General features: G+C 36.3%; 1 protein-coding gene across 1 annotated transcript; it reads left to right on the top strand.

Annotated features, from left to right (window-relative positions):
• The first annotated feature begins 10,689 nt into the window (after positions 1-10,689).
• LOC135687288 (frataxin, mitochondrial) lies at positions 10,690-25,971 on the top strand. The gene is made up of 6 exons (XM_065203814.2): positions 10,690-10,996; positions 11,335-11,393; positions 13,051-13,171; positions 15,851-15,878; positions 21,596-21,665; positions 24,829-25,971. Exons 1-6 carry the CDS (start codon positions 10,796-10,798, stop codon positions 24,974-24,976), a joined length of 627 nt encoding a protein of 208 aa, XP_065059886.2. The 5' UTR covers positions 10,690-10,795; the 3' UTR covers positions 24,977-25,971.
• Positions 25,972-26,243: the final 272 nt, after the last annotated feature.

Below are 26,243 nucleotides of genomic sequence, written 5' to 3'. Positions count from 1 at the left end.
TGGCTCGAGTTGATTAGCCTCCAGATTATGCCCCGTGCTTTTCCCGCGTTTTCTCGCGATTTGTCTCTCGGAAATCTATTGCCTAGCTACAAATAACAATCCGAGTGCAGGCCCTATTGATCATGCGCGATAAAAAACATTGTATTTTTAAAACTTATCGTGACAAAAGGATTATTCCATAATGGAATGTCACAACCATTAATACAAGCGTTACAATAACTCCTTTGAACAGTGAGGCTTCAATGAGATATTTATGTATTTGAAATGAGTGGGCCTAAGATTGTCTCATCGACTGTGTAAAAAGTAAGAAATTGCAGGTATGAAAAATCTGATAAAAACAGAGAACAAATTATTCGTTGCTCCTATTAGGCTGAAAATAGATGAAACATCCACATGAACTCCATTTTTGACGAGCCTATCTTACTGCACTGTTATCACTAGAAGCTCAGAATAAATACGACTGAGCTTCAGATAGACTATATGAAAGGAAACACGTGATTCAACAATGATTTACATAGACTATGCTCCGGGGTAAGAGGTCTGGCATGACTCCAACAGGAACGGATTTTAGAGGCCAGAATTGGGGTATGTTAAAAAGTGATTTGATTTTAGAAACAAACGCTTTACTGTTCTAGAGAATGATGGAAACCCCCATTTTTATAAATCTATTTTTAACTTTAAAAAAAATGGGAATGAATAAAGCAAATTTTTGGGTAATTTTTTACTACTGGCCACCACAAAAATTGTTTCCTGAATAAAGGCAAAATTTAAGCAATAAAGCAAAATATTTGTGGGGTGTCGCACCATGGTAAGTCCGTGCCTGAATTCCAAGCTTTGTACTTAGTTGTAACTCCAAAGTTGCTTTAACCATGTTAGCTACAAAGATATGGCAAAAAAATGCAGCCAGACTGCAGTCTTACCCCAGTTTTAACTAATACACTTTTAGCAAGCTCAGAAGCAACACCAACACCGTTCTCAGGCCCTTAGTCACAAATTTCCAGGGGCTCGTAATTTCAGCACAAAGAACCCTTGGCATCATAAAGAAAATCGATGGCGTTTTATTGCTGTAATGGTTCTGTCCAAGAGTCGTCTGAATACATTTTAAATTTTTGCATTCTGCTGCTCCTGGCTTCACCAGATATACTTTCATTCTAGATAGAAAAGGGTAATGCTACGAAACAGATCATGACACGATGCTCGATGTTTTCACAAAATATTCCAACAAATGCTTCGTCAGGTCATCGTGAAACTTCGGACAAAATTTGTTTGAAGCCTGGTGAGGGGGCAGTGGCCGCCGGCCCCCCTTAATCTACGCCACTGATCTTCGGTTACAATCTAGGCATATCCAATGTTTTCAGCACTTTATTAAACCAACTTTTTATTTCATTTAAGCGATTGCTAGGTTGATTGCTTTTGCTTTGTAATTTTGTAACATATCTTCAATCTTGTTACTACGCAAACAGAAAGTTGTGTCATTTACATGAAGATATTTATCAGTAAAAATTGATCGTTTATAAAAATGTTAAACAAAATAGTCCTTAAGAACGATTCTTGAGGCACTCCCATTTTTGTTTCCTACCATGCGTTAAAGGGCAAACACCTTTGTCTTTTGTTTCTGATGTACCAAAAAGCTTTTAACTTGAATCTTTAGGCAAGTACTTTTGCAATTAGCAGTTCATAATCAATGCAATCGAAAGCTTTTTATAGATCTACCAACAGAGCACCGCATTTTTCCCTGGTTTAAACATAGTGGTCTAAAGCTATCTAAAAGTTCCTTAAAACAGCATTGAGGCATGTTTGGTACTATACCCTGCTCTTAACCCACATAAAGTGGTGAAACGATTTGAAAATTGACAAATTGGTTCATATGTACATTAGCGTCCCGAATATCTTTGAAAATAAAGGTAGGATAGAAAGGGACCTAAAGAAGCATCATCGGATCGGCAAACTGCTGATATAACCTCATCTTTTATTTCATTTGGAAAGAAGATGCCACAATTGAGAACTTTGCGATCATTGTAGCAAAGCTGGCGTATCTATTTGTGTTGCTATGTATTTTATTACATTTTGCAAGACAACCTAAAGTTGGACTGAAGAAAGCAAAAGTTTTTGCACTATTACCTAACTAATTGAAATGCATTGGTATTTTCAGCATTGCTATAACTAGATGTGCTAGTCGTTGGAAGATAGCCATTGGTTACAATGGTGGATTTAGGGGGGCAACTAGGGGCAGTTGCCCCTCCCTCGACGAGTTAAAGCATTGCTATAACTAAATGTGCTAGTCGTTGGAAGATAGCCATTGGTTACAATGGTGGATTTAGGGGGGCAACTAGGGGCAGTTGCCCCTCCCTCGACGAGTTGAAGCAAGTCTGGCGCCCCTTTTTTTGAAATTATGCGCCTCTTAAAGAATAAGGATCAGGTGAAATAGTTTCTGCGACCGATAGGTTAATTTGCTTCAAGGATTACCTCACAGTTATGTTGTTTATTCTGAAAATGGATCTGAAATTGTTGTATACAGCATACTCTCGTCATCAATTTTTGAAAGCTTTTCCGCGCCCCAAATACCAACTGCCCCTCCTTCAAGTTTGCTCTGGAACCGCCCCTGATTAGTTATCATTCTTTATTTCCTCAAAACTATGGGGATTTACATATGGCCATCTTTGCGATTGGCGCACCGACAGCCAAGAAATAAATGGTCCAAATTATGTGAGAACACCAGCTTCAGTCTTGTGACTGCAAAGGGGAAATTATTCTGAGGTCTATCTTAGCTGTATTGTCTTAACAATTTGTGTGGAATCCTGGAACAAATATTAATTTGCCAGATGTTGATGATTCACCTCTGTGTGGATTACGATCTGACCTTTTTATTTTACACGAACAATCGCCCTCGCCTGTGCCAGCACTATGGAAGAGTCATTATTCCTGCAAGAGACATTTGCAAAAAATTAAGGCATTCCCAGCTAACGTGTCAATTTGCTACTAAAACCATAATTGTTTTACCTTAGAAATTTTCTAGATTTATTTTTTCAGCATTGACATCGATCTTAATCTTAAATACTTTGACATCGAAATAACTCTGTTCAGGGCCTATGTTCACATTGTTCCGCTATGAAAACGGATGAAACTGAAGACGACTATAAAATCTAGATGTGCTTCAATTCCTAAAGTTGGAGACGACACTGCTAACTCCCAGGACCGCGCACCACTCTGAAAGTGGAGGGGCTGAAATGGGTGTGACCGAAATTTTTTTGAGGACACGCCCTATTGAACGCGGGAAAACGCCCCTTTTAGAAAATACTTGCTGATTTCTATTGAATTTTTATTAACCGTCTGGTTCAGAGAAAATATCAATAACTATAAAAATAGATAGAATTGGCCTAGAAAATACATCATTTCATTAAACAAGATGAAACACCTAGAAAAAGAACAAAAATGGTTCCTAGTCAACGGAACTGCTACTACATAGGAGTAAACTATCCGAAATTGCGTTAGAGTAAACCTTCAAATAACTTTCTAGCCTATTATTGCAAAAAAGTGGGGGGGGGGCTATAGCCCCTGCTAGGCCCATGGCTGCACAGTGCCTGGCTAACTCTAACTAAAAACCAAAATTAGTCATGTCAGTCGTCTGGGGCTCTTTGAAACAAGCTGTATCATTACAGGTTTACTTGAGTGAAAATTGCCTTTCCTCTGACAACCAATCTGGATTTTTGAAACTTTGATCTACGGCAAGATGTTTACTTAAAAGTACTGAGGACTAGCACAGGATGGAAAGGTTGTGGGGTTTTTGTTAATTGATCTCAAGTGAACAATATATATTGCTGCTCATCAGGTTTACCTCGCAAATCGTAAGCTTAACGGTGTGCAAATTTTCTAGGTTTTAATCTTATCTCTCATTTTAGCAGGTTTAGCAGGATGGATTAAATACTTTTGGATATATACAGTGGGTACCAGAGCTACAGAAATTCGAGCGCGTAAACAGAAGGCCAAGCAGAGAAGCGGAGGAGCGTATAGCTGAGAGGAAAGACGCTCCTCCGCTTCTCCTCGCCTATCTTCTATTTTCGCTCTCTTATTTCTGTGACTCTGGTACCCAGGGTATTTCAGACAAGGACGTCGGGGTGCCACAGGGTACATGCCTTGGTTCTTTGCTTTTTTCAATCTAAATCAATGACCTAGGCCTCATTTAAAACTTTAAGTAGATGATCTAATATGAAGAGCAATGCAAGCAAACCAAAAGGAGCGTTCATATTTCTTGAAAGATTTCAGAGGTGCTATATCTTGTTAGGTAATACATCCTCCCTTTCTACGTACAGCCTTACTTGCAAACAGCCTCGATTTCATTGTTTTGAATCTTAAAAATAGTAGATTGTCCATAATGCTGTATTGTCAGTATTGTCCTTTCTACCAATCACAAGATGCTGATCGAGGGAATTAATAGAGATCCTATACTGTTGAGCCCTATACAGTTGATCCTATACTGAATAAATAGAGATCCTATAGGGAACAACGTTAGTTTCAAGGTGACAACAACGTTACCCGCTTCTCTCTATTAACTAAACAGACACACCATTCCTCTTTAAATATAAATGATTTAGAGCAATAGTGCCAGGAACCGGGAAACCTTTGTAAAACAAGGTTGGGTTGGCACATTTTGACCACATATTTAAAGTCTATTTACTCCTGCCTTACAAAATGCATGCACAAAAACTACTCATTTTGGGATATATCGAAGTTCGCTTTGTGTTGATAGTTAGTACGTAACAAAATGTCATGTAAGATTCAGTTCAAAGACTAACTTCTTTGTTCAACTCATTTTTCAGCTCTCGAAGATGTTTTTCGGATGTTGAAGATTGAAATAAACTACAATAAATTAGATATAACATTTAATTTTGTTAGAACAGTATAAGTTATTCTAGATACGTTTTGTAGAATATAGCAAGTCTTTGGTGTGAAAGATTCCCTTCTCAAGCCAGCTCCCTCTTAAAAGCCCTCTCTCCAACAATGAGCTTTGAATAAGCATAATCCCATTCTTACAGAAAAACAAAGATTTGGCACATAGGTTCAATGACCAGAAGAAAGATCTATCATTTGGGGAAAGCTAATTTCTTAGTTAGGCAACTCCCATAATGACGAAATAATCAACAGGGGTTCAAATTTCGAAGTCATTTTTCATGCTGAAGAACTTTTGTTAGCAAGGAAGCGACCCATCTTTGACCTCCAATTTTTAATCGCAAATTTTCGTTTTAAAATTTTTCATATTGCATCTTTTTCTATCAAAAACAGCTTTGCCACTCAATTTTCTAAACAGATAAATATCGTTCATAGGTAAGATGAGAGAAGCAGGGTGCCCTCTTGTGAGGCTATTTTGCTGCAATGAAAGCCAAATGAACTAGAAAAAGTTAATGAAAGGATTTTATCTGTAGCTCTCTCAAAGTCAATCACCTCTTTAGCTCTTGGAGTAAAACTTTGCATTAATTGAACCAGAGAAGCAGCTTTTCCTCAGAAGCACATACCGTGGCCAACGTATGATCAATTAATCATCTTTACATCCTAAACATAAAGCCCACTGTTACGATATAAAATCGCTAAGCTACTAAGGTCCAAAGATCTGGAATTCTCTTCAAGGCAAAATCAAATAAACTACAAAAGAATATACAATTAAAATGGATTTCATTGATAGTTTACGATAATAAATGCAGCAGCTAAACATGTAATAATCTTAGTCATTGCTGTCGATGGTAATCTAAAGTAAACTGATCATGATCTAAAGTAATCAAATGAGAAACTACAATAAAGCTACTAAAATTAATTACAAACTACAGTTAACTGTTGGTTAACGACAGTAAACCGATAAGAAAATATAGCTATCTGTAGGAAACGAAGATAAACCAAATGGAAACCACAGTAAACCAACAGCAATTTACAGTTATGTAAACAGAAACTATACTAAACTGACTGTTTTCTACAGTATACCGACGACAATCTACATTGACCCGATTGTAATCTACAGGAAAGCGATGGTAATCTGCAGTAAACCGATGGTAATTTACAGTAAACCAATGGTTTTTTACAGTAAACCGACGACAATCTACAATGATCCTCTTGTAATCTACAGTAAACCGATGGTAATCTACAGTAAACCGATGGTAATCTACAGTAAACCGATGGTAATCTACAGTAAACCGATGGTAATCTACAGTAAACCGATGGTAATCTACAGTAAACCGATGAGATAACTTTGATAAGGAATAAGAGACCACTTGGAACCAATGAAAAACTTAAGTGAAACAGTTGTAGTCTACGGTAAACGAGAAGTAATCTACAGCAAGCCGATGTAATCTTTAGTAAGCCAACGATACTCTACAGACAACCAATGTGAATATTTTGATAAAACAATATGAGGTCACTGAGAACAAATGAAAGCAAAAGAAATTTCATTCTCCTTTAAAATATTTCTTCAAAAACAGTAAGTACCACATTAATCAGCGCCATACATTACCAGCAACTTTAACGTGTGAGCTATAACATTGACTTCGGAACTGTGAGGCTTCTTGCCTATTACATTACATATCAGCATCCTTGTAAAACATATTATTGTTCTTGTGAAACTCAAATGTGACTATTTAATTAAAATAATACAGTCATTATAAATTGAGCTTCACACGCAAGCATTACCTCAACTCTTGACTTCCGTTCATAGAATCAGTTTGAAAATGGCTTTGAAAAAAGCAAACATTTCGATAAGCTTTTCTGCTGACATTAAGTACTGAAGTATCAGAGTATTCAATTTTTATGTAGATAGATTCTAGAAACAGGGACGGATTTAATCGGCGAAGATTAGGGGTGTCACACCCTTCAGGTCATTGGAAAATGATGGAAGCGCCATTTTTAAAATTCGGCTATTTACCCTAAGGTATAGAAGATTAGAAAATTAATAAAGGAAAACACAGGCGTTTTTATTACAACTGACTACCAAAAAAAAATTTCCGAATTGATGCAAAATTTTCCGAAGGACATAAAAACATTGGGGAAGGGGTGTCACACACTCTACACCCACCTCGCTAAATCCGTCCCTGTCTTAAACTGCTAAATTGAAGATCACCAGGGCACTGGAAATAAATAGTCTTGAAAGTTTTAGGCACAACCTGAGTTTTCTAGCAAGTGCTGCCCGACTTGTTTAGAATTTGCTTATAATCAGAAACGGCCAAGAAGCAAAGGCTTTAAGAATCATAGTCAGCTTTCTTTTCTGCCATTTTTACTTCATTTTGTTACTGGCATCTTCAAATAGTTTGACTTATGGCTTGTGGAATTTTTACGCGTTTTGGTAAACATCATATTTCGACAAATTAGAAGATTGATTGTCAAAAGCAGTACATATAGTCAGGAATTGATGAAGCAATTTCTTGCTAATTTAATTAAATTTAGTTCCGTTAATTTCATTTTAAAATTCTGCTAAATACAAATGCCACTAAAATAATAACACAGTGTATCAAAGTAACAAGTTACAAAAAGAGAAAACAAGCTAACAAGTTTATACGGGGACTCGTATGCAGGGAATTTCTGGAAAGAAGGAACTCTCTCAACAGGTATACTAATCAAGGAGAGAACACCACCTTGGTTAAAAACCAAAACTTTAAAATGATTTGCTAGGCCAATGTCAAGAACGCATTAAAAAGAACACTTTTTATGGGAAGGGCATCTTTGCCCCCTTGCTCCCTTTCCCAAAAAGAGAATAAGAGGAGCATTTTCCCTTCAAAGGGCAGCCATGGCTTCTTCTCTATAGCAACAGAGAATATTCGATGGCTTGTAATTGTTGGTCATTCCATAGCAGTGTCGTCGGAATGAAATTCATATCGAGGGTGCTGCCCATTGTATTCCTTCTCACTCAGTAAACTGTTTTAAAGGAAATATACTACAGTTTGACAATTATTGGGTTCCGACGGGCCTGCATAGTTTAAAGAAACTATAGTTATTTCAAATACTGTTTTCTATCTGAAGAGTCTAAAAAATTTAAAACTTGCTTGTATCAAAACAGAATCAGTTATGCTCCAAGTTTGAAGAGATAAGTTTCTGAGTCAAATATATTGCCTTGCTATGCATTATTGATGATTTTCTATAACTTTTCAATAAAAAGTAGAAAAAAGTCAAGCAATGTTTTCCCATCCAGAGAACTGTGTTTCTCTTTACCAAGTTACGTAATACAGCAAAAAGCTATAAAGTTAACCCGTCGTTTGGTTAATATGTATGCATTGCATTGTCCAGTTCAAGATAAAATCGACACAATAATAAGATAATTCGACCAAGATAAACATTGATAGTAATAGAAATAACAAAATTTAACGATAATCAGAATAAAAAATAAGTTTAAATTTCTCATAACCTGCCCACCCCCAATTCCGTATTTCCTGAGATATCTCCAGCGTCATTGATTCTGACATTTGTGCGATTGAAACTTGGCTACAATTTTTTTAAGTCATGTTTTGTTGGAAAATTTCTCTTTTGGTGATGCAATTTGCCCCCACTACCCTCCTCCTCAGCATCATCAAATTCGTAGCAACGATGGAAAAAAGGTGACGCTGCGAGAATCATTTTTAAAACTTTGAATTTTGAGCACATGATTTGAAAAAACACCATGATCTATATCAAAATGAGCAAAATCAGCTATGTTTTTTACAGATTGTTTGAGATATTACCACATAAACACAGGCTCTTGGCCAGTCAAGGCACAGTAATCAAGCTTTAGTCGTACAGAAAAATTGTGAGACAGCATTGATTTCTACCCCCCTCCGAAAAAGCAAGGTTGTTAGCGTGCAATATTATCGTGAGATGTTCAATCCCAAAAAAATTGTTTGATGAGGAGAGGGGAATTACAGTTAATGCAATGTCGTTTAAGTGAATAAAAAAAAGTGTTTTTGAAAAAACCTGGAAAAAATATACCAATGGACTATTAGGGTTTATTATAGGGGATTTTTATTACGAATTTTGGTGTTGCCTTTTGAAAAATTTTTATGACCACACCTATTAAACTAACTGCATGTGAAATTATTGAATTACACTAGCTCTCACCAAAGCTTTACAAGTGATTTCAACGTGGAAATCAGGCACCGCGGAGCGTTGAGAAAAGTGGGGGGTCTAAAAAAAGTGGGGGGGGGCTAAAACCGTATAAAAAGAGGCTTTTCTTGTAGTTTGATACTAAATATTTGGCATTTTTTGCAAAAAGTTGGGGGGGGGGCTAAAGCGCCCCCAGCCTCTCCTGCTCCGCGGTGCCTGGAAATGTGGCCAAGGTTTAAACATGTTTTTGAGAACAAAGATCTCAAAGGAGAAGATGAAGAACAAAACATGCTAAACAGCTTCTAGTTATAGCCTTTTCCAAGGGAAATTAGATGCGGGGGCAAACCCTTGTTTAAATAAGAAAGGGATAATGGCCTATTGTTTACAACAATGGAAAGCCACTTGGGCTGCAGAGGTAATTGCTCCCTTAGTACGTATGTTAAAAAGGTCCTGAGTTCTAGATAATGAATTCGATGAAAGGTTAGAGAGCTTTTATATAATAATTGTTAATTGCTTCTGTTATGTTCTCGTTTTGAAAATTGTAATGCTCTTCTATAAGCTTTATGTTTCTACTGGTAGTTATTGCAATTTTTCTTTTTTCACTAGCAAATCTTTTTTTGCAGTTTTATCACTGCACAGAATTTGAGTTCATCACTCTACAGTTACGATTTACCATAGCACAAATAGGTTATCATTGCATGTTGAAATAAACGCTGCAATGGACACTGGTCTCTATATGGTTCTAAAACTTATGAACCAGACCAAAATAGCAGTAATAAACTAGCAAAATGGAGTCTTTCACTCGCCATGCCTCAGCCAATTTCATCAGATATAACTGATATTTTATATTTGTAGTCATCTTATAATGTTTTCCTGGACACCTTTTCCCTCCTGCCTCTTTTCTGTGATATAACTCTCATTATCCCTCATTTCTAAAGATCTTTTGCTTGGGGCTTTGATTGGGGCTTTGCTTGGGTATAAAATACACGCTAAAACACTATATCTCATTCAGGATTCATGTCATTGTTGATTTCTGCCTTTAAGTGTTGTACATCTCCATTTAAAAACAGACTCTCTCTGACTTGAAGGTGACTCATAAGCACCTTGCATTAAGAATGTAGACCTTTTTTAGTTGGTGATGTTAGGCAAAGGCTCGAGTACCTATAGCAAAGCCCTAACAATAGAAAGGGGGGAGGGATTAGGAATAAGGAGAGGAAAGATCAAACTTATCTATTTTTGTCTTAAATAAATACAGACCTACTAGTTATATACAACAAATTGAAAGGCCGCGGTAGCAAACTGTTCAATGGACTCCAGAAAAATACTTGCGACGAAATGTTGACAATAAGAAACATTGCAGCACACCGAGAACAAACGCCAAAATCAAAAATAACAATTCGCCCAAGCATACCTACTGTAGTAGGATTAATACTTTGTTTATCACTCTATTGTTGTAATTGCACATGCGCACTGTAAATAGTATAACAAGTCTTGTTATTGTAATTAAGGGGAAGTTGTTGAGTTTTTGATGAATGGTAATCATGTAAAGATATGGTGAAAATTACAAAGTTGAGTCTACGAGTCCCTTGTGACGTCATTGCAGAAGGCTTTCACAACAGCAACAGCATTCTTGCTCGACTTGTTGTTGCGGTTGTTTTTGAAGAGCCGTGAAACATAATAACAAATTCATGGACATCGGATCATATTGGCACATTTATTAGGAAGAAACATTTATTAGGAAGAAAGAATGCTTAAGTGGTTAAGCAGCCCACATATTCATCGCAGAGTAAGACTGAAAAAGGAGAGGCTTCTTATTCTAAGAGATGTATCTAACAAATCAGGTGCGATGCGACCTTTCATCGCATCAAATGCCCAGGCAATAAAAGGCAAAGAACTCTGGTTTTGGAGAGTGCAAACGTTTTCTCCTCTCTTCTCGTCTTTAAAAAAGGTATTTATCTTAATTGTTCTGAAATTACAAGAAGCAACTGTATGGCTCTAATTCGAATTTCAATTATTCCCTAATTCCATTGGTCAAATATTTAATTTGCTATATAAAACATTGAACTGAAGAATGAAAATATTCAAAATTTTCCAAACGATTTAAGAACTCTCGTATAAAAATGTTTCTCTTCAAATGCTTTTTCAATTCTTAGCTTAAGTTAATCTGCAATCGATTGCCATTAAATTAATGTGAATGAATTTTTAAATCTGATACATTTATATGGCAATAAAGAAGACGGGTTAGATTTTCTGATTTTCCTCTGAAAGAATGATTTTTAATTTCAGTTCAACTTTTTTGGTGAACACCAGCCTGTACAAATTTTTGCACACAACTGCACAACAAGGTAAAATATAAGGTTTTTGTTCAAATCATCAGTATTTGTATTTATTTTTTGTTATTGTTACTTCATAAATAGGCAGTAAGTTGGTTCTCATTTGGCAATTAGATTGTATGATTGCTGTTTGAGTACTTGCCAGCATTCGAATACAGAATGTTTGACTGGCAATCCAGGTTGGAAGACATGTATGATCTTGCCACACAAGCAAAAATATATTTAGTATGGCTGCGAGCATATCCAAATTTTCCAGCCTGGCTGTCAATGGACAACCTTACTCTGTTTGTATTGCATTGTATAGATTATTTAATGTTAGTTTTTACAATAGTGAATATACACTAAGCTAATTCATTATAAGAAACTGGCTATAAGAAACGAATACTGGATAGTCAGAAAAAATTAAGAAACTTCAGTACTCGAAGCAAAAAAATTAAGAAATTATTAAATCGTGATAAAACTGAGAACAACGACATTTTGTAAAATCCAGGAACATGATTGCTCTGATGGCCTAGAACTTAAGACACAAGAGATAAAAATATTTCCACATCTAAATACAGTGTCAGAACGGAAGCGAATCTCTTGACGTGTTAAAAAGGGTCACAAACATAATATCTTTCATGACATCATAATTAAGAAACTCTTAAGAAACAATGAGAATTGAATTTTCCAGAACATTTAGAAACTGGAGTACTCAACATTGACCTTTGTTTCGTATAAAAAAATGAGTGTAATTAAGACTAACATGGAGCAATTTCAAGGATTGCATAAGACAGTTCATTTACTGCAAAACAAGCATGCACAACTGTTTTCAAAGAACCAAGTTTTGATAAAATTCTTAAATTATCTAGTATTTTGCGCTTTCTTTATTGATTTCGGGAGTGAATTCCAGATTTCAGGCCCCTGAAAACTTAATGATCTCATACCGTTATTGGTAGTTCTGGCTTTTGGAATGTCAAGAGAGTTTTTGAGTCGAAGGTTGTGACCTGTTGTTTTAGGTACAAAGTAAAGTATTTCATGAAAACAGGACTAAGGCTGTTAAGTGTTTTATAAACTTGAACAATGAGAATCTTGTAAGTTGTCATTGGCACCTTCTTGCTCCCTTCCTACATTATTTCCTTCCAACTTAATTGTTTTAATGATTCAGAAATTAATTTGTGTCCAATCAGTTCCATCAACACAGTATAGTTGAAAGCTCTCTAATCAACAAATGTTTTCAGGGAGAGGGGATGTTAACTGAAAGTAATTTTAAAATGGCAATCTTTCTTTTAATACCAGTAGAGTTATTACTGCTAGAAAGTATCTGGTGTGATATCAACAAAAATCTAAACATTTTGGCACATATAAATTTTTAATCGAGGCCATTTTTTTTATGAGCAATATCAAGGTTCCATTGATGTTTGTGTTTTGTGAATTAAAAATTATTCTCACATAGCGATTTTTATTAGTAAAGGAGTAGCATATTGCCAGGGTTTTCATAAATCTTTAAGTAGAAGGCTCACATTTAAAAGTAGGCATCTATATAAGTTAACCAAAGTGTGTGCATTCTTCAGGGCGAAAGTAGGTGACAAAAGTTTGGTGAATAAACGGCTGACTTTTGCCAGTGGCTGTCTTCTAATGAAATCCCTGTATCTTAGCTTTAATCTTATCCCTCTGTTTGTATTTTTAGCCAACTGGGTGCATTCAACTATGAAGAAATTGCAAATAATACTTTAGAATTACTTGCAGAGGTTTTTGAATCAGTGGCAGATGAGGGCTCTTGTCCTGATGATTATGATGTCCAATTATCGGTTTGTTTTTCTTTCTGAAAATCTTATTTTTCAATATTGCGATTTCCAGCCTTAGTATTCCTTTACACTATGTTCTTTTAAAAAATGTGCTTATTATTCTACGAAATACTCTAGAATCTAAACAGTTTCCTATAATTTATATTCCTATTATTTACAAGATTTCTATAATATTATAAGGCATATAAGATTGTAAATCTTATATGCCTTATAATATTTGTTTTTCATTTTGCCTTTCTGAAAATCTTATTTTTTAAGCTAAACAATATCTCCTGTGTGGGATATTCTATTAGTTTTTATTAATATTCAGAATTCAGAATATTAGTATATTTAGCTGTCAGGCATAATAAGAATCTAGCATTTGCAAGTGTATAATTTCTGCAAAGGCCATGATACAATTATTGGACTATATGGTTACTTTTTTATTAAGAAGAAATCTACTATCAAACTAAAATTAGTAAACTTTTTGTTTTGAAGAATATGTGTAAAATCTTAGCTTATTTTTTCAAGTATGCGGTAACAATCAACTGATACCTTTCTCCACCAGTGGGAGGCAAGTGGAGTCAGATGCCCCCCCCCCCTATTGGCAAAAATCTCTTTGTTAAAGGGTGCTCTCCACTATTCCAAAGGGTGTGGACCACATTTTCTCTTGCTCAACTCACCTTTGCCCCCAATCTTACCATCTTGGCTACACTTCTCCTTTCTGCATAACTTTGATCGTTTACTTATGATCCTGCTGATTTCGTTGAAATTTAAATCTAGCTATTGTTGCTTTACATAAAATTGTAAAGTATCATAGAACTATAAACTGTGACAGCTGCAATAGATATTAATTAATACTGAAATTATTGCTCTTACATGTAAGACTTTTTTATATTTTTGTTGCTGTGGCCATGAATAAAATCACCAAAATTTGCTGTACCTAATACCTAGTTATCTCAGGACCTAGGAAACCAACTGAGTTCAAGTTTAGGGACATAGCTTTCCTTGCACATAGACCAACGATTTTTTTCTCTATTTACAGAGAATAATGTTTTGACATTTTGATTGTTTCGAATGGACTTATCATAAAGGCTTAACAATCAGAAAACCAGATTTCAGTTCGGTGCCACTTGTTTTTTGCGATCAATTCTCCGAGTCTAGTTATTTTTACAAAGTTTATTTTGGCATTCAGTGTCTTAGAAAGAGCTCACTTGATCTCTTAAATGACGATCTTGGTCCAAATAAGGCGAACCTCTTTCTTACTGGCTAATTTAGCTCCACTTACGGAAAAAAACTGGGCGTGATGGCCTGTTTCGATTCCAGGTGTTACTATCTTGGGACCTGCGATTTTTGCACGATCGGCTGTCAATTTTCACGTTTTTTTCAACTATAGCAGTCCAATCTCTCCACTCCCCCGCATTGCTGTCAAATATTCGATCAGCTAAATCCCAAAATGACTCTTTTTCCGCGTTAACATGAAATTACTCGGTAACCTTGTTTATGATTCAGCTGCTTTTCCTATTTATTGGAATAAGCTTTCCGGGTTATATAATGTTATATAGGCTATCACTGGTTATGTAAGCTTTCAAAGGTTATAAAGTTTTTCACAAAGAGCTATATCATTAGGTTTTGCGTTTGATGCTACCATAAAGAATATGGATTTTTATTTTTTAGTAAACTGACACGCTACAAACGACATATTTTCCAAAATCGTCAAACGCTTTATACGTTGGTCAATGTTTGGCAACAAACTGTTAATTTGCACCAAGAGTGCTTTTCTGTCATATCGCTATTTCTACCACACGGCTAATTCTAACACTTTATGTTCAGCAACGAGTTAATTAACAAGTAGATGGTTAATCACGTCCTATAACAAACTCGGAACTTATTTGCAAACACGAAAAAGACTCAATTTTTGTGAAAATATAAAAGCTGAAATTTAATTGTTATAGTCTACAGGATATGAACCGCGAATGAATTGAGGATCACATAGCGATAATTTCGTTTATTAAGGAACTTACAGTTTTGAACTTGTATTTATTAATATCGAGTTTCCAAAGGTAGTTTTAGGACACTGAGAAACTGGGGTTATCAAGCAGTGCTTTGGAAGGGCCGTCGCTTCAGGAGATGGGTGGAGGGGGTGTGGCACCCCCTTGGAAAAAATTTCATTGTATAAGGGAGGGGATTTTGCCATCAAGGGGTGCTTCCTCGGCAAATTTTCAGATTCGTCGGCAAATAAAGGATGGTTCATCAACTTTGTCGGTAAATGGAATCGGGGCAGCCCCCTTAAGCACAATAGCTAGCGACAGCCTTGTTTCCTGGTCCTTTATCTTGATGTGACAATACCCTGTGATTTGTACGCATGGAATTATAGAGAGCTGGCGACTCTTCTCACTCTGGGTAAAAGTGTGGTCCTGCCAGGGACTCCAACCTTAGGCCCTTGGATTTGTTGTCCGCCACCCTAACTAACGAGCCATGCTCACACTAAAGAAAGGATAAAGAAAAACCAACTGCGTATACGAAAAATGTTCATGGTTTCACGCGTCTTACCAATTCTTAGACTTCGTAAACTTGATACCATAGGAGCTGTATTGCATTCTCATTGCTTTTGATAATGAGTTTCAACTGAATAGAAATCACCATTTTAGTCAATTTTTGTTTCAATTCACAACTACTATTTATCACGGCTTTTTTTTCTAGAACGGAGTTTTGACGGTAAACATCGGAGGTTTGTAGAAATTTTTTAATAGGCCATTTATTCGTTTAATATTGAAAGTCCTATGCTCTTTTGGTTTAGCTGATTTCGCAAATCAGGAGGTATTTCATCATGCTTTTTCAGTACATGTGATCCAAATTGATAGAAATAGATTTTGTGACATCATTACCTAAAATTTCTATTAAGAGCACATTTATCGTGTCGAAAATTTCGTTAATACAGTTAGCAAATAATTTTAGTACCAGAATGAAAATATAATAGTTTGATTGTTAAAAACACGACGTTTCGAGCATGTACTCGTTATCAAGTATTCTGGATGAAGTACCACACGCAATGTACATATCCAAAATTTCGTACTTCTTTACTTTTTGGAATCCGTTAGAATTATAAAAGCCAAGATCTCTCTCTGAAAAGCCAAGATCCCTCTCTAAGGTCTTTGTAAAGCTTATGTCTAGATTTTTATTTTTCTATTGACAATTTGCCAATTTATTTGGCAATAGTAGCAAAAGAGCTACACTACTCCCGTTTATCAGCCAGGGTCAAGTTACCAGACTGATTTGAAGAAGGGAAATTTGGGAAATTTGGGAAATTCACTGTCAACAACGACAAACGCATATGGAATTTCAAAAAATACTCAGAAAGTAGTCAAAATGATCAGAAAGTAGCCTGAAGAATGCAAGGAAAAATGTCCAAAGAATTATTTGTAGGCTTCCAATAATCCTAAATACCAATTGATCAATGACGATAAAAAATTATGCAATGATCGGAATGGTCAGATAATGAGAACACTTCAGCTAAAGTTAATGGACATAAAAAAGATCAGTTTACACTCAAAGTGATAAAGAATCATGATTTTAACAAAAAATTCATTGTTATTAATTACAATCAATTTTAGGGAGCCATTTGCTCCTAGACTAAAGTTACTTCTCTTCTTTATTTTATATTTAATCTTCCTTGTTTTTAAGTGTATAAATTTAAATAAGACTTTCTACCTGTTTTTGAATGAAAATGTCACCATTCCGTTGTGTTTCCATATAGTCATCACGACATCAACGATAGATTTTTGACTGAAAATGCAACCTTCTAATAACGCCTTCCAGTGTGAAAATATTTGAAAATGGAGGATTTTTACAGTCTTGCCCTTTAAAACGCAAAATTTCTGATTTGTTTTCTTTAAGATGGAAATTCGATGTTTTAGTGTTTAATTTCCTTAGCCGATATTTTCTGGCAAGGTCTGAGAGTATTTTCTCTAATATAGTTGGAATTCGAGTGCTCCTCGTAAGTTTTCATTGCTTACTAATTAGTTCTTCCTAAAGGTATTTTTAAAACAAAGGCCAGTTAGGTGTTCAAGGCAGCCACAACCAATTTACCAAAGTGTATCTAAATTTAAGAGATTTGTAATGAAAGATAGAAAACAGATTTTGAACCTGTCGGAATTTTATAAAGGTTTCTGAAAATTTTGCCAAGCTGTTAGTTTTTTGTAGTTTTGAAATTCCAAAAATAGTTGGGTATTAACGGATTCCCGCCAAATTTGCGAGCAGTGGTGGAATAGTTTCCATTGGACCCCTGTGTCTAATGAGCCATAATCATTACGTCGCATGAATCGGTGTGGCGGCAAATTTACGAAGCGACGATCGCAATGGCAAGACGCGATGTCGAAGTAAAACATTGATCGTATATTTACTTTCCTTTTAACTTATTTTTTCTAAGCATGATTTAAAACATTGCTTAGCCCCGACTATGGGTCTAGGGATCCTAAATCAAAGTTCGTAATCCTAAATCAAATCTTTTAAACAAACAGAGTTGATTTTCCAGTGGTGTATCAGAACTGGGGGGAGAGCGATATGAATATTCTTGAATTACCTTAGACTTGTTGTACAAATGAACAACTATGTTTTCATGATATTTGAACGAAATTTCGTTCACTTGCAATTTATCCTAAACCCCCGAATCATCATTGAAACTAGACGCAAAATAGAATCCTTCCGTTATAAAAAATCGTAGTTTGCAACTGGCGAACAATTTGGTTCCGATAAATTGTATAAATTGTTTCTTTTAAAAACTCCATTGCTGCCATTTTTCACTAAAATTTACAGATAAAATCAAATAAATCGATCGATTTCTTTAGCTTCTTTTGGTCTATAGCAATTTTTTCGTACTAACCAAGACATTTCATTTTTCGCAATTTTGTTCGCTGATTTGAAGCGCGGTATGAAGGATGCACTCAGCAGAGACTAGACGGAAGAAGTATACAACATTTTTCATCATGCGTCAGGTAAAAACGCATAAACGTAACCAAAAATCCATTTACTCACAGGAGTAAATTTTCAATGCTTAAACCTAATGCGATTCAGCCATAGGACAATATTTATTTGGGGATTCAAAGCGCGTTCAAACATTCTCTGTCGAAAAATTGTGACCGCTCGGCCTCTTCTTCTACGTAGCGCCCCTGCCTCGCACTTTATATTCATAGTGAATTTAACAATACAATTATTATTTGTATTCATTACCATTTCTTTCTTTAAAGATGGCATTTGTATTTGAGTGTCGATCTTCAATAAATCTTCCATTTCTAACTAAAGTATACTTGCAAGTAAATTACAAGCGAAAGTGTCATTTGGAAGCTAATCCATTTGTTCTGAGAATATATGATTCTATAATTCTCCAAGAGAAGAGTTTAGAATATAAAGTTTTTTACAGCAGAGCTCAAAGATAGTAGGCATCTTTTTATTTTATTTGAAAAATTTAAGGAGAATCCCTGCAATACTCACTGTTTGTAAGAGGCCCTTCAATAAAAACGTACAAATGTATTTTAAACCTCACAACTAAAACCTAATTGCAATTTGTCTGGAAATTATCATAAAAATTATATCATTATTAATCTCAGTACAGATTTGATTTTTGAAATTGAATTAGATATCTTTGTATTTCAATTCAACTTAAAGAAAGAAACGAAAGGGGAAAGTAGAATTGTGTCAGAAAGAGGAAGTATTTTTAGACAAACAAGTGATGGAATAAATACAGAATAAATACATAATGAAATCACAATTCAAAGAAACAAAGAAGATTGTTTACAAGAGTTCGTATTCTTCCATCCCTTTTTCTGTCTATGACACGGACGAGGCTCCTATGAGTTGGAATAAGCATAAATTAGACCACGAGACCGGCGAGTCTTCCCAGCAGCGCTACAAAAGCCTCTTGCTCATTTAGCATCATTTTCGTACTTTCCTGTTGATGTTCCAGTTATTCAGAGATAGTTCGAGTCAAAGCTGCTAGCGATTTTGTTAGTCGCCATGAAAGGATGCGACCGCTTGCTAACTGAGTATTTGAAGCCTCGTTTCTGCTTGCTGCTTCATTCGGTTAGAGGTTTTTGGCTGCACAAAGACCAAATATGGTCAACCACTTCACCCCATGTGATGCAGATTTGATGTTAAGTGGGCAATGATTGGATTTAGGCCTATAAAGGGCGACGCCGTGAGAGTTTTCTTCACTCTGCGCTCCTGACAAGCAAGACTCAAGACATCTCTAAGCAGCAAGAAGAACAGAAGCTACAAAGTTTACGATGGCTCGTAAAGTTGCAGCGAAACGATCAGCGGCAAAGCAAAAGATGCCATACGATGCAATGGTTCGCCAAGCAATCGCAGCGCTTGGTGAAAAAAACGGCTCATCCGCGCAGCAGATTGCGCGTTACATCGCCAGAAACTTCAAGGTCGGATCTGCGCACGCCGCTAATATGAAAATGGCACTAAGAAGAGCAGTCAGGGCAGGCAGAGTCGTACAGAGCAACGGACGCTTCCGCTTAAAGGTAACTGGTGGAGCGAAGCCCGCCGCTGCAAAGAAGACAACGCTCAAAAAGCGAGCAACAAGACCAAAGAAAACATCAGTGAAGAAGATGAAGCGAAGCGCACGAAAATCAAGGAGTGCCGCACGAAAGGCCCGCAAAGCTGTTAGCAAGAAGAGACGCACAACGCGCAAAGTCAAGAAAATCGCACGGAAACCAGCAACGCGAAAGCCAGTCGCTGTCAAGTCGATGCCAAGACGCTCGTCAAAAAGAAGTGCCGCGAGGCGTGCCAGGGCAGCAATGCGAAGCTGCTATTAAGAACAAACGAACAATTTTGTCGTAACCATCAATGTATTATCCGTGTCGTCAAATAACATTAACGAATACCATCATGAACCGTTACTGAAGCTGCGAAATCGTCTTCTTTATTCGATCTTCTCTCCGATAGTTATCTGCCATTTTGTATTTTATTCCGACGTCATAAGTGTCCTGTCGCTTTGCTAGGCTTATAAGTTACTAATTTGACGTCTAATTGAATCTCAAAAGGGATTTCTTATTTGTCTCGTAAAAGAGGCTGGTGTCTCGTAATAAAGAGAGATTAAAGAGAAGTAAGCTCGCCCTTATCAGGTAACCTCGATCCTAAAATGCCTAGAAAGGGGCTTTTATCTGTGATCAAACGATGCTGGATAAGTTATCGCCACAACCTCGCTCCTGAAATGCACAGACAGACTTTAACTGTATGCCAAATCACGTTTTACTTTCATATTCCATATTCATAGGTCACCGTAATAATAAGGGAAGGTCTCAGGCATATGCCCTTGTAAGATGTGTTACGCCACCCAATTACTATTTGGAGAGAGGTACAGTGGCATCCAAGCCCTAGTCCCGAAATTTAAACACTCCCTATCCCCTCCTTCCTTTACAATGTTGCTGAATTTCAATATGGTCTTAAATAAAGAATTTATTTAATAATATCAATATTTTTTCAAAACTTAATTAATTTTCATTTTTAATAACACAACTGTAAGCCTCATAATATTTTGGCAATTGCAATTGGCTAACCTTGTACAGTGGAAAAAGCAAACATACACGTTAAACTGTTTAAAACTTTTTTGGTTAAGCAAGAACAAGGTGTACATGTAGTACGAAAAATAATATTAACAATAACAAGAGTAATAATTCTGTGGACACAAAACAGTGCTTCAGCTACCTAAAATACAATCTTTACGCTAAATACATCGATTACCGTTGAATTTTGAAAGAAAACAACCGATAAGATTCTGTTCTTCCTGGGTTTCGTGGTTGTGATTGAACTGACACATTGCGTGAATTTCTAAAGATATAATTGTCAATGTTCGAGGGACTAAAACTTTAGCAGCAGCTTTTAAAGCCTGCATTAGCTGAAATATAGTCGAACGGAGGCACAGTTCTTAACCAAAATTGTGGAAACACCACAATATTCGCATTTGTGGCTTTTTTTTACCATATACAGTAATTTTGGCCAGGGTTATAGCGTAGTAGTTTGTTACGACGAAAGCACTTTTGTTGAAATTTGATTCAGCTGTACATTGATTCCTCTTCCGCCTCAGAACTTAAACTTTACAGTTTCACTTGCTTTTCAGCTTTCGTTTTTCGCCTACTCAGGATTAAGAAAATTTTCTCCTTCTACCAACGATAGAAACTTAACCTTTCTTCTTTGTACATGTAGTATTTGCCCTGTGTTCTCACGTCTTCTTTTTGTAATAATAAGCTTAATGACACAGCTTTCGTTTCTGAATTGGTAAATACGTTTTGTGTGTACATAGATTTGCTATGTAGCTTTTAAACAAACATCCTGGATAAATTCCCGTTTCCATCAATCAATAAAGCCAATATGTCTTTGTTTAAATCATCTTTCAATTTGCTGTAAGCTTTCCTCCACTGACTAATAACATTGCGTCTTTTTAAGGGGACTGGGGCACGTACGTCATCAACAAGCAATCACCGAATCGCCAAATTTGGTTATCTTCTCCAAAAAGGTATGCGCCCTTTAGTTTATTATCAGCATGAAAATTGATCCAAATTCCCTGAAAAAGGGGCTGTCTCCTTGTTTTCCAAACACGAAAAGTAAAGGTGACAATCAGGATTTGGGACCACAAAAGCGTACGACGGTTGTGCCACAGAAACAAAAGGACATAGAATCTGCCAAATCAATCGACTGTGCCTTTGAATGCATTGACCAATAAATGCAGGGAAAAGGGACAGGAGCATCTCGAAATATACAAACTATTTCCTTTTCTATCGAGAAATTTTAGAAATATTTAATTTCATATTTAATACGATACAATCAGGGATGAAGTTTCACATCCATTCGGCCCCTAGAAAATGATGGAAACGCCTATTTTTCCATTTCCATTTTGAACTCAATGTCTGAAATCTCTGTTTTTGATCACATAAATCATCAACCTAAACACTGAAAAATCATTTATTTAAAAAGAGAAAGAAGATAAGATAAATGAAGAAAAATCTTGTCATCATTTAGTGACTACTGTCTACCAAAACCTCTTTCTACCGAATCAAATCAAAACTTATTGAATGTTGCACCCCGACAGCCCCCTGTAAATAAATCGAATCGAAACGTCGCCGGTATCCGTTTACAGGCCGTGGAGCGAGGATACGTCGAAGAGACGGTCAATCGCCCTGTTACTGTTTTAATGCCTAGGATCAGAAGAGGTTTTATCGTAGAAGAAAACTTTTAATCTTTTTTATGAACAGGAAAATCAGGGCAAATAGGAAAAACAAAAGAGATTGAGCGTTTTCATTAAGTTGAGCTGCCCTTTGTAGCGAAGATTACAATGTGATTGCAATTTTGTGAATCATTGATAATTCGTGCCATATTCATGAGATGAAACGACGCAGGAATGGTGCCTGGAATTTGAGAGCCTTCGCAACATAACCATCTAAGCATATACTTGTAATACAACGATGATTCTTTCGTAGAAGGGACCTACAGAAAAAACTATGATTGTCCCACACAAGTCCGTTGTTTAGTCAAAGTCTCGTAGAACCAGCCTCTAGAAAACTGCGGTTTAGGTCCTCGGGAGGGGGGGGGGGAGGGGGATACCTTAACATGTTTGAAGGTACTAGGACGTGCCATTATTTAGGGATACTTTTTTCTGAAAAGTGCGGAATTATCGGTATCAGTTTTTGAAATACGGGCGGAACTGTGAGTACCATTTGAAGAAACATGCAGAATTATGGGTTCCATTTTGGGAAAATATTGCAAAATTATAAGGAGGGATATTTAGCATTAACAAAATGAGTGACCAATTAGAAATAAAACTATGAAATCTGTATAATATTGAGATTTTGGGGCAAAAGACATGCAAAATGTTTTTAATGATTTTTATGTGCTTTAAAAATTTTATTTGCTTTGCGGAATTATGGGTATAGTTTTCATCATGTTTGCGGAATTATGGGTCACATTTTCCGGCCATTTGCGGAATTATGGGTCCACATTTTTAACCAAAACGGCACGCCCCCGTCAAAAATTAGGCTTAGTTTACCCCCCGAGTTTGGGTCCCACAGGAGTCCGTTGTATTGAGATACAATTTCGATCGGAAATCCTATTGTTAGTTTATTCAACCAATGTTTATCACCTTCTTTAAATAAATCGAATCACCATCACTCCATTAATTAAACTTTTACTCCGGTTTTCTGCTTTTGTAAAAATTTCCATCTCTTTGACGTCATTTCTGTTCTCGTCCCCAGTCCTTTTTACCCTATTAGACAATTTCATCTAGATAATATCTGTTGGAAGCAAGCTATAAGCGTTTAATAACGTAAAGATTTTTATTATTTTTCTCTATAGTGAGTAGCAAGGATGAGATCACGTTTTTTATATCCAATATAAAATTTTACAATTACAAGCTACTTACTATACTAAATAGAATCTACTTGATTACACCACAAAGACGATATCACGGAGTGTAAGATACCATGACAACTCCGCAGCCATAAACATGAATGACACGTAACAGAACACAATAAACAGAACACAACACGGCTTCAAGAAATACACATAAATGATTTTTACTAATTAATGCTTGGTTTTGTTTCATTTTGTATTCTTGTCATGATCTCGTTTTCTCAACCTCTGTACTGTAAATAGTGTAAACGAAATGGTTCTTTTATGTCCATTATAGATAGATAAAAAAACAATTTATTTTGCTTAGTGTGTAAGACGTAGGACGTTAAAAACACGTTTAAGACGGAGTGCCATTTGCTTCTTAAAGCATGAATCCTAGCAAGCAGAGGAGGTGCTTGCATTCAGCAAGATATCCTCTGGCTTTAATTGGCTTTATAATATAGGTTCACAAGTAATTGCGGTCCGATAGATAGAGAAACCAATTCTAATTTGCCTCTTCAAAATCACAATCGTGACCAAAGCGTTACAGGACTAGACAAAAAAGATTTTCATGATACCAAAACCCGTCTCCCTTAGGCCTGGTTCAAACGTCGCACTTCTCATGTGCCGAACCTAACTCTGTTTGGAGCGACACTTGAGCATGTTTAGCGCGACTCCCGTTTCAAACGTCGAGCTTAATTATGTCGCATCAAATGGGTTTTAGGATTGTTACATAAAGTGTCTTGGTTGGCGCGGAATCTCAAATATTTGTTTGAAACGCATGCGCCCTCCAAGAAAGAAATGAATTCTGGGAAGGAAAATAAATTAAATATAATTATGCATTGAGTTCGGTACATGACAAGTTCGACGCTTGAAACCGTGCCGTGCTGGAGTCGTGCAGCTCGGCAAGCTCTGCCGATCCAAACTAGTCTGCCGCTCCAATTCAATCTGCCGTACCAAATTGATTCAAACGTCGCGCCCCTCATGTACTTAATTCTCGAGTTAGGTTCGGCACATGAGAAGCGCGACGTTTGAACCAGGCCTTACTGCGAGAGATGCGTTCCATCATTCAGAATAAGAAGAAATTAGGATATCAAAACTGCAAGTAGAGGGATGTAGGGCATTTTTCAACAAGGCCGCAAATTGCAAGTTGGTACAATAACTTATTGTCACGGTTGTAGGTTTTATCCAGTAGTTTTTCTTTTGCTCCTGCCAAACCAAGGAATCATTTTCTGAAACATGTTAATGCACTACTTCACTTGAAAATGGTAACATTGCTGTTTTTCTGATCTTAGCGGGCCTAAACGATACGATTTCATTGATGGTCACTGGATATACTCACACACTGGTGAAGATATGAGCGAGCTTCTAACAAGAGAAATATCCGATGCCTTTAGTCGGCGTATAGATTTTACTGCAATCGATTATGCTTCTAATGAATAAAAAAGAAATGGAATGTTGTTATAGTTGTAGTATTTTGGAATAGAGATAACAGTAAGGTTGCCTACGTTTAAAATGCGCGAAATGGTGAAAAAATAATCAAGGGAAGTTTAAGCCTAGCCTCCGCCATTCCTGTAAGCACTGGTTGCCAAGTTATCTTGCTTGCACAGTCCCGGTCGGGCGCTTTTCTTCGAAACTTTATCCGGTTTTTTGCAATGCACGCCTTTGTGAGCATTTTGTTAAAATTTTAGAAATGGCTTTGAAAAAACGTTCGTTTTCACCTTAGGACTCCAACGGTAACATTTTCAATAGGCAAGCGGCACTGATTGGTCAACCTTTACAGTCATGTGCTCGTGTTTCTGATTGGCCTATTTCGATCCACAACTGGGTATATATATTTCCTAGCGTAGAGTTTTCTATCTATGTTCTGACGTTTTAAACTCTGAAGAGTGTCAGAAGAAAAGCTTTAGTTTACTAAATGTGCGGCTTTTTTAAGCCATTTTTTAAACATTATACCACAAAAAGATTTTTTAAAATATTTCTTAGAAATTTTTGCATCGGGGCCTATGTTATATACAGTTGACACCCGTCTCCAAAACCCGTTATCTCGACCATTTTTCTCTCTTCTCTCCACCTTTCTTTTTTAGTATAGGTATAAAACCGTTTGCTATCACGATCGCCCGCTATTTCATATTAACATCGTACACTTGTAGAAAGTAGAAAAACCGATTGGTCAAATCAAAGCAAATTAACATGTATTGTCATTTATTAGCTCAATCTTATAATGATTTAAGTAAATTATTCAATTTTCGTTAAGAGCTTTGAAAATAGCTGGTCTGAAAAGTGAAATTTTTTTAGTATTTGTTATATAATGTTACTTTCTCTATTTGTAAATCTTGTTCAGAATAACATTGAATAGGACGGGGTTAGTATTTTCAACGTGAGCGTTTATTAAACTGTATGCGGTGGTCATTGAGAATGTTCCCCAACGAGCATAATGTATCTGGTCGGATCATTTGTTGTTGTTGTTCCTTTTATTTTTGCGGTATATCTTGTATGGAAGTTCACATCGATTGTGCCCTTTCTATTATTTGCAGATCTAAATAGGGTAATAAAATAAAACTATACAAGACTCTGATTCGTTAGACCAAAGTCAATTTAGGCCGTGCTTTTTCAATGGCTCATTTCGATCCGAAGCAGGACGTGAAAAATGTAGCTTTATGACCGCGACCCGTTTACACTAGACACAAACAAATTAATCCGGATACAT

The sequence above is a fragment of the Rhopilema esculentum genome, chromosome 20 (genome assembly GCF_057945365.1).
Source record: "Rhopilema esculentum isolate cy_ngs chromosome 20, ASM5794536v1, whole genome shotgun sequence".
NCBI lineage: Eukaryota > Metazoa > Cnidaria > Scyphozoa > Rhizostomeae > Rhizostomatidae > Rhopilema > Rhopilema esculentum.
The sequence above is the reverse complement of the archived record's forward strand: the minus strand, read 5'-3'. Positions and strand labels throughout refer to the sequence as shown.

Excerpts from the sequence above, each read along its gene's own strand:
- LOC135687288 (XM_065203814.2), top strand. The coding sequence starts at position 10,796 with ATGCTTAAGTGGTTAAGCAGCCCACATATTCATCGCAGAGTAAGACTG. Across the intron at positions 11,394-13,050 it reads GCACACAACTGCACAACAAG|CCAACTGGGTGCATTCAACT; the intron begins GTAAAATATAAG and ends TTGTATTTTTAG. Across the intron at positions 15,879-21,595 it reads TTTGACGGTAAACATCGGAG|GGGACTGGGGCACGTACGTC; the intron begins GTTTGTAGAAAT and ends CGTCTTTTTAAG.